The following is a 9544-nucleotide window of genomic DNA, read 5'->3' as shown; positions in this document are numbered from 1 at the left end:
CTTAGTTTAGTCTGAATCATTTCAGACACTGATAATCAAATGCCACAGGTGACACTTGCAAAGATGATTTAAAAGTTCACTCGTGCATTTTCAATACAAAAATCTTTATATTTGGGGAGAAATAAAACACATTAATGGCTTTTTTTTAATTATTGTTTTTATTTTTTTTTTTTAGTTGAATTTTTATTTCTTAGTTTAGTCTGAATCATTTCAGACACTGATACTCAAATGCCACAGGTGACACTTAAAGATGATTTAAAAGTTCACTCGTGCATTTTCAATACAAAAATCTTTATATTTGGGGAGAAATAAAACACATTAATTTTTTTTTTAATTATTATTTTTAATTTTATTTTTTTTAGTTGAATTTTATTTTCAATTTTAGTTTTCCTGCTTTTCAGCAGGCCCTGAATTAGGCAGGGAAAAGCAAAGGCACGTGCAAAAGTTGAAGGGAAAAATCAGTTTCAATACTTACCCTAATCCCAGAGCCAAAACATGAGATATGAACAGAGATGGAATGAAAACCTTAAGGAATTCTGCAGAGAAAATGCCACCTTTTTTCATTGCTCCACTTTTTCTCATACTTAGGGACACTGAACGTTTGGGATGTCTGAAATGGAATTCCCTGGAAGAAGAGGGGGAGGGAGAATTCAACAAAATTCTTTTTGTTTCCCTTTTTTTTTTTTCTCTCTCTTTTTTTTTTTGCACAGATTTTTGTAGGAATATTGATTTATTTATTTTTAAAAAAAAAAACAAACCCAAAGAGCTAGAGATCAAAGCACAAGATCCCTTACACAGAGTAAGGAATCAAAGAGAATTATAGGAGGGATTGTGGAGAGACCACTTAGTACAGACACAAAGAGAGCAGGAGGTCCAAGAAAGGGAATTTCAGGATGTGATTTGTTAGCAAGAGCCTCATTTTTCTGTCCCAAACAGAGATACAGAAGTCTGTATTTTAATAAAAAGGCTTTGCACTCAAGGATCTCAGTGTTCCGTGGATGAACATTACATATTTTCCATAGAAAGAAAAAAAAGGGACAGAGAATTTAGATTTGCTCAACACTCCTCCACTCAATAAGCCAAGACTAAATGCCATGAATCCCAGCTCCAAGTACCCAGCTCTCCCAAAAATTGCAATTTGGGCAAGAAACCCTGTAATCAGCTTGCTGGGGGGATTTATGTTACTTTCAAATAATTCTGTTGCTATTAAGATTTTCATACTTCATTGCTTTGACTTTTTGCAGCCTCCCCAAAGAGAAATTGAAAACTGAACTTTTCCTAAGTTTGGAAAGCCAGAGTAGTTCCTCTCCTTCCCATATTCCTTAGAAAATGTGAATATTCATGAAGAAAAGCAGAGTTTAACTCACTTGGGAGGAATGTTTTCAGGCCTACTTGACCAGTCTGACACCCAGTCTGCACTTTTCTTCAAAACTTCCAATTCTTTCTCTCCTTCTGCTGCTTCTTCTTCGGACTGAAAACACACAGGGGAGAAGCCTTTTAACACTCAATTAGCTCCTCCTGGGGCTGTTGAACTGAGAGTGACAATAACAGTGGGAAAATGATAAGAACCCAACTGATAAACCAAGTGTTCCTGGCCTGCTGATTGTTGGGAAGAGATTTGATTTTGCCAACACAGAGTCAGTAAACCACAAATTTTATTGCTACATCCAGGATTTCCACATCATTGCAAGCTGTTTGTTTAACTAACAACAACAACAACAAAAAAAGGGATTATTTTACTCCTAAATAAAGCAGAACTATGCAAAAAAAATTATTTACAAATAGTAAAAACATTGAGTTGATGGCATTCCATTTAAAGCTCACAGAACGTGCCTGAAGCACAGAAAAGTCGAATAAAAAGGTTTCCAAACCAGTATTTTGACTTCTTCAATGGTGTTATTGGTAATTTGAAATTTATATCACTTGCAACTAGCAGCTTGTACTGACTGCAGCAGGAAAAGGCAAGCACTCACTGTAATTACATGATCCAAACTTTTAACTTTAAATCACTGGATGCAAACGTTACCACGCAGGAAAAAACAATAAATTAGTAAGACTAGACTGACCCGAGCACAAACTCCTCCTTAGTATTAAAACAATTTGCTGAGTGACTCTTATATTAAAATAAGATAAACCACTGACAACATTAAGTGGGAACCACAGCAGAAGTGCCCAACAAGGGCAGTCCCAAGGGAGATGCAGAGCTCACCAACACCTTCCTGGGGCTCCTTCTGGCTCTCAGGGCACAACTGCCCCAGTCCCAGAATTAAATTTGACAGAATTAAATGCCAGAATTAATTCTTTGACAGAATTAAATGCAAGGTTTCACCCTTCCAGGAATGCTTTTTATTTGTGATCACACTAAGAGTTCAGTCTCCTCTCAGTTTGTGGTGTGGAGGTTACTCACAGCAATCACTGCACACCCTCCAATCCTGGGCACAAATATCAACATTTCAGCCCAGGTCTGACAGCCAGTGTCACACAGCAACAGCACTGCTGTGGAAAAGCATTTCTCAGCTGCAGAGATGTTCTTCCCCTCACTCCAAAGCTATTCATCTCTAAGTCACGTTTCAAATAACACAAAATATAAGCCTTTTCACATCACAAACACCTTGCTCTACCCCTCAAATCTACATCAAACATCCACAACTTACAAATATGTATTTAAAAGTGAAGAAGTTTTAAAAGTTAACGAAGAGAATACCTGAGAACTACTGTCTTTACTTGTGTGCATTTCCACATCAAAAGTTATCTGTCCATCATCTTGAGGTGAAGGGCTAAAGAAAAATTTGATTTTGTTATGTCATTTGTCAACTGAGGAATCATCAGTGTAGATAAATGTCAGCTCAGTCATTCCCACATGCACCTCTGCTTGCTGCTGAGTTACAGACCACACCACCCTTCACACCCCAAATACCAGAATCAGAAAGTTTTCCAACACCCCCCACCTTTGCAGGTTTTTTTCTATTTACAACCCTACCTTTCTCAAGAAAATTCTCAAGAAAATTCTTTACAGAGAGAGTAATCAGGCATTGGAATGGGCTGCCCAGAGAGGTGGTGGATTCACCATCCCTGGAGATTTTTAAATGCAGATTGGACGTGGCACTGAGTGCCATGATCCAGTAAATGGACTGGGTTTGGACCAAGGGTTGGACTCCATGATCTCGGAGGTCTTTTCCAACCCAATCGATTCTATGATTCTATGAACAGACCGAAGAAAAGCAAACTCTGCCCAAAATTCCACCATCCACAGAAAAGCTGTAAAAACCCCTCTGTCATTTTAGGGAACACTGCCAGCATTGTGAACTACACCTCTTTTTGGGGAGGTGGGAATACCAGGGTTATCATAAACTCCTCCCAACGCTGGAGCACAACAAAGATCACCCTGGGAAAAAGCTTCACACCCACGGGATCAACCAGCGAACCAAACACTCCTTTACCTGTCACAGTGGGAACTACCTCTTGAGCTGCTCTGTCCTGACTCGTGCTGGGCATCCAGGAGGATCTTCTCCATGTCCCCATTGTGGATGGAGGAGGAGGAAGGGACGTGCTCCAGGCCCCCGTTCTTGCCGTTGCCGTTGTCGGTGCTGTTGCCGTTCCCGTTCATCTGCAGCTCCACCCAGGAACCTGAGGGGCACCCAAAGGTCACCTCAGCGACAGCCCCACCCCATTAAACAACCCCCTGTTTGCTTTATCACCCCCCTCCAGAGGGAATCCCAACCATGCTGCCCTCAGATAACACACACTGCCCCAACAGAGCTCATCAACACGGGCCACACACAAGAGGGACACGTCTCCCCTTCCCTCATCCACAAAAACACCCCAAAAAGCTGGTTTGGTGCTACCAACCCCTGGAGCTGGTCAACAAAATGTCCTCTCTCTCCTTAATTATTAATACTTCCATCAGCCACGTTTTTTTGGAGCTTCAAGGATCTGCATATCACTCATTGATGTTCTACCTTCCTTTCTGACACTGGATTTTCATCCCCATGGCCCTCACTACGAAACTCCCTCCTGTGCAGCTTTCCATTCTCCTCCCTCTGCTCCCAAAGGCCCTGATTTTCATGGACATCATTCCATTCCCAGGCCTCAGTCAGTTTGCTTTGCCCCAGCCCAAACATCTCCCACCTCTCCTGTCCCACCACCACATTAATTCCATTCCCCAGCTCCCACCATGGGAATTCCGGGGTTATTTCCTCACACAGTAACATGACATTAGAATATTTCACTGCTAATAAGAGCTGAGGAGCAGCAGAAATCCAGCACTCCCACACGTCATAACTGTTCATAAATTCAGAGCCTTCAGCCTCTCCCACCTGCCCCTTTCTTTTTATTTTCCTGAGCCAGGGAAAGCTCTGTAACCTAAAAGCTCAAATTTACTGGTTTTCCCCCCTTTTATTTTAGCAATACCTATGGAATATCCATGTGAGATTCAACAGGAGCAAGAGTGTATCATGGCTGATGAGAGCAGCTGCTAAAAAGTTCAAATATTCTGTAGCTGAGGTGAGGATTTTTATTTTCAAATGTCTTCACTTGTATTTTATGTGCAGATTAACTAAGTGCAAGACTATATACATTCATCAGTGACACGTTTCAACTGGAAACAAACAGGTTTCAGAAATATTCTTTATTTATAAACACACTATTTAATTATCCTGAGGGGTAAAGATAAGACAGACTTTACTGCTCTGTATATTCCAAATATTTCAATACACTCCCTATCCAGCTGCAATTCCAACCTTTAAGAATCACTTGACCTTAGAGCCATAATACAGAGGGAAAGATCTCCAAGTTCTTATTCTGTTGTCAAAAGAACATTATTTCCCTCACCAGCCAAATAATGATCTCATACACGTATATTAAGTCATCACAACTCCTGTTGTAATTCAATTTATGCCACCTAAAGACAGGTGCTTTTGGGGTTGGGGTCTTTATTTGTATTTGGTTGATTATTTAATTTTTTAAAGCTTGGAAATCTTCATTACTGAGGTAAAAATCATCGAGGAAAAAAAAAAAAAAAGCCTGAAGATACAACATCTGAAACTACTTTTTAATCATTATTTGTACAAGTTATAATTTTAACACTGATTTTTGACTTATGCATGATGCCACTGCACTGCTGACCATGCTCTGAGGAGTCCTGGTGGTTCACAGCCTGGATTCCCAAGGTTGTATCCACAAACAAGGAATTTTGGGAGTGCACAGTCACACCAGGCTTTTCAGATAATCAAGTGTTAACTGGGAAGAGGCAGCTTTGCCCAGTCAGCATCACCCAGAGACCTTGTTATTCCACATTTGTGATGAAGGCTGGTGTCCAAATTTCAAAATAAAAAGGCCAACCTGGAATCAGGAGGGTTGATTTGCACCTTGACAGCAAGGAAAACACCTTCTCACCTGCAGAAAAGCAGGCTGGTCAGAAGTCAGGTCAGAAAGCTCTGTGTTCCCCATAACCAATTTAGGGGGAGGGAGAATTAAAACACTCAGGGTCTGCAAAGCCAACCAGGATTAAAAATGAGCAGCCAGTGACAAATAATGTGAGAAAACAGAGGGCAGAGGAAGGTGATCAGAGGTGGTCACTTCAGACCCTCCACAGCCCCTCAGATCCTGCACAAATAAAACCTTCAGGAATTTCTCTCTCCCCCCCCCCACTACCTTTATCTAAAACCCACCGTGGCAGGAAGAAAACCCAAATTACCCCGTGAGTAAAGAGTGCCAGGGAGCAGGAGGAGCTGACACGAGGAGCCGACACGAGGAGCAGCACGTTCCCAGCTGACCTCACTGGGAATGACTCAAATCACAGTGGAGGAAGCAGAGTCTGACACGGGGCTCAAACACGCTCCTGCTGCCACTCAACAGGTTTGGGAGAGGGAGCCAGAGAGCCCCACCGGCCTCAAAGGATCGTTAGAGGGACACAAATCCCCCTTTCTTTAAAAGGATGGGCAGTATCTGGGAATAAACAGCCCGACTAACAGAGGGTGGGTTTTGCCCCAAGCCTTTTGCAGAATTAAGGAAGTTACTTTAATCACCCACCTGAGAACTCTTAATTTACAATATTTCTACTTGACAGTACAATAGGAGATGGACAGAATTAACAGTGGTAGAATTAAGAGTGGTAGAATTAAGAAACGTGGTGGCATCTCCTCCCTTCACAAATAACATAACACACATTCCTTGGAAAAAAAAAACAAAACAAAACCCAAACAACTTTTTATATGAATGGTATTTTTCTCCAAATTTGTTTGAGTTTTGTCTCTGCTCCACAGCTAATTATTTCACCATGAACTGATATACACTGACTTAATTCCATGTTTTTCTATAACTGGTGACCTGTTTAAACAACGGGAGCTCAACATGTTGGGGCAAAAGGGCCTCATTTTGTTTATCCACTCTGTGATTTCACTTGGCTGGGTGTGGTGGATATATCAGAAATTACATTCCTGTAAACATTTTATAGATATAAAAATATTCCAAAGCAGCAGCTCACAAGAAGTCTGATGCATGGTCAACCTGAATAAACTTATAAATATCACTTTTACAATGAAGTAGAACATTAACAAAAAACAAAGAAATGAAAAAAAAAAAAAAGAGGGAAAGAAAGAGAAAGTCAAGCAGACTCCCATAATGGTAATTATTAAGCAGATTTTCCATGACAGAGATAGATGGGCTCTTGCCTCTTCTTGTCAATATGTAACAGAGCTTTATAATAATTAAAATATAGGAAGCATCTAGAACTATTTCAGGCATTGGAATGGGCTGCCCAGAGAGGTGGTGGATTCACCATCCCTGGAGATTTTTAAATGCAGACTGGACGTGGCACCGAGTGCCATGATCCAGTAAATGGACTGGATTTGGACCAAGGGTTGGACTCGATGATCTCGGAGGTCTTTTCCAACCCAGTCGATTCTATGATTCTATGATTCTAACTCCCAAGAACAAGCAGGTTTTTTCCCCCCACCTCTGTGAACCCAACAAAGCCCAGGTTACCAGTTTTACTCCCAGCTCTCTTGCCCTCCAAGTACTAAGGGATCTTTGAACAGAAGGCCCTAAACACGGGGAGCACAAAATGAATAGGTGTCTGAGCTCATCAGCCTGAAAAGGGTCAGTGAAAAGCTGAGATAATGGCAGAAAATGCACCTCTGCCACCAGAGCGTTGTGCAGTGGCCGAACATCTGACAGCAGGGGGCTGCTGGGGGGCATTTGTTTGGTTCAGGGGGCACAGAGTGTCAAACATTTCCTCCCGTGCTCACCCCCCTCCAGTAAATCACGGAGCTGGGGGAGCCTCTGGTGCTGACCCAGCAGCGAGACCTACGTGGGCAGATCCAGCCCCGGCTTTACCGAGCCCTGGCTGCCCCCGGCAGATTAACAAGACACCGACAGAAGGGAGACATCAAAACACACGAGCATCAAACGCGGCAATTCCTAAAGCGCTGGGCAGCTCCGGCCGAGTAATTGCTTCGCCAGAATACCTGTTCGACTCAGGTAACGCTGTTTCAGCCGCCGTGGTTATCAGGAGATGCAGCGCTACCACAGCACAATGGCAGCGTTACGAAATGGGCACAGTTTATTCCCCCTTCAGACAATTGCCGCCGAGCTACGGGAAATCAACCGAACCCATACATTTCGTGGGCAGTTTAACTTCGGTGTAAAACCACGGAGGCAACGGTTAATCATTAATGCTATTTATTCACCTCTTCGAGTGCAGTGTTCTTAATAATGAGACGGAAGGACACATGGAAAGAGCCGTTTAAAAAGAAGGGAGAGCATCTGCCAAGTAAGTAGCAGAGCCTACATGATGTGCCTCACTGGAGTTATCCCGGGAACAAAAGGATGCAGCAGAGCAGCTGACAGAGACGCCGGATATAGAGGGGAATAGCTCACGTCAGTGCTATTGACTCAGCCACTGAATAAACTCATTCCCACAGCCGCGCTCCTCCCCCTACCCCGCTGTATCCCCATCTTCGCTGCTCGGGTAAACTCCGCGGAGCCACGGGGCGCGCTCGGGGGGGGCTCGCTGCCCCTCAGCCCGCCGTGAGGGGCGGCCGGTCGGGACCCTCCGGGCCGCACCTCAAACCCGCTTTAACCACCCCAGTAGAGCCACGAGGCCCCTCCGCTTCCCCGGGTCGCGCATCCAGCGGCTCCCGCCGGCCGAAGCTCCGGGAACGCTCCGGGAATCCCGGGTTCCCCCGCGCTGCCCTCAGACACCCCTCCACACCCGCCGTTACCCCTCTGCCCCCCGCCCGCCGCCAACGGGGCTTTTATACCCGCTCCGCCGCCGCCCATTGGCCCCCGGCGGCTCGCGCGGCGCGGCCTCGGCCAATGGCGGCGCGCGGGGGTCGCGGCCCCCGCGGCCCCTCAGGGTCCCCCCCCGCCCGAGCGCCATTTCCCGCCCGCGGCCCCCGCGGGGCCGCCCCGCACTCACTGTTGAGCCCCGGCTCGCCCGGCGTCGCCTCGGCCGGCGGGTTGTTGTTGTTGTTGTGGTGCTGCTGCTGCGGCTCCTGAGGGCTGGACATGGCGGCGGGAGCGGCGGGCAGGGGCGACCGGAGGAGCCGCTGTGGGGCAACAACAACAAACCCGGGGCTCTCCCGTTCCGGGGCCCGGCCGCTCCCGCCCCGCCCACAGGCCCCGGCGCGCCTGCGCAGGCGCGGCGCGCGCCGCTCTCCGCCCTCCCGCCCTCCATGGCGCGACCCGCGGCCGCGCACGTCCCGCGCGTGCGCAGGGCGGGCGGCGTGAGGGCCGTGGTGCGGCCTGAGGGGAGCGGGGGGACGGAAACGCACAAATAAAGAGTTATTTGCGGTGGAAAAGCCGCCCAAGGGCATCGCATCCCACCTGTGGCCCATCCCCACCTCGTCCCCCAGCCCAGAGCACTGAGCGCCACGGCCAGGCCTTCCTTGGGCACCTCCAGGGCTGGGGACTCCAAACCTCCCTGGGCAGTTCCAATGTTTAACCAACCCTTTCCATGAAGGAATTACTCCAATATCCAACCTGACCCTCCCCTGGCACAGCTGGAGGCCGTTCCCTCTCCTCCTGTCCCTTGTTCCCTGGCAGCTCCCCCCTCCTGTCAGGGGGTTGCAGAGCCAGAAGGTCCCCCCTGAGCCTCCTTTTCTCCAGGCTGAGCCCCCCCAGCTCCCTCAGCCTCTCCTGCTGCTCCAGCCCCTTCCCAGCTCCGTTCCCTTCCCTGGACACACTCCAGCCCCTCCATGTCCCTCCTGAACTGAGCATCCCAGAACCAATCCTAGGATTTGAGAGGCCTCCCCAGTGCTGAGTTCAGGGCCCTTCTTGGCCACCCGGGCACTGTGAGGGACCAGAGCCTCAGGTAACTTTAATCCAACGATGAGGTCCATGAAACACAGTTAAGACACTCTGAACTAATGTTTTTTAAGATTAATGTCCTCCCAAAACCATGCCTCTAGCACACAAACCACCCTGGAGCATGGTTGGTTTTTTAATCATCAGCAGCAAAGATAGAGGTGGCATTGGTGTTAGAAAATTGGACTTATTTCCTAACGGGGATGCAAAACGAGCTACAAAAAGTCAAATCGTGAGT

The 9544-nt window shown here is 46.6% G+C and overlaps 1 protein-coding gene across 3 annotated transcripts in view; it reads right to left on the bottom strand.

Annotated features, from left to right (window-relative positions):
* BNIP3L (BCL2 interacting protein 3 like) overlaps positions 1-8617 on the bottom strand; it is a 10688-nt gene extending 2071 nt beyond the window's left edge. The window contains exons 1-5 of one of the 3 annotated variants that reach the window (XM_027665209.1): positions 8420-8617; positions 3441-3627; positions 2705-2777; positions 1368-1471; positions 476-625 (exon numbers count right to left, since the gene is read on the bottom strand). In XM_027665209.1, the coding sequence (XP_027521010.1) occupies positions 476-625; positions 1368-1471; positions 2705-2777; positions 3441-3627; positions 8420-8510 (605 nt within the window). In that variant the 5' untranslated portion in view covers positions 8511-8617. Of the gene's footprint in view, positions 1-475; positions 626-1367; positions 1472-2704; positions 2778-3440; positions 3628-7688; positions 7942-8064; positions 8194-8419 lie in introns of those variants that run through there. The other 2 variants (XM_027665210.1, XM_027665211.1) reach the window with 2 other exon arrangements.
* Positions 8618-9544: the final 927 nt, after the last annotated feature.

The sequence above is a fragment of the Corapipo altera genome, unplaced genomic scaffold (assembly GCF_003945725.1).
Source record: "Corapipo altera isolate COAL_440 unplaced genomic scaffold, ASM394572v1 171, whole genome shotgun sequence".
NCBI lineage: Eukaryota > Metazoa > Chordata > Aves > Passeriformes > Pipridae > Corapipo > Corapipo altera.
This window is presented reverse-complemented; position numbering and strand designations above follow the sequence as displayed.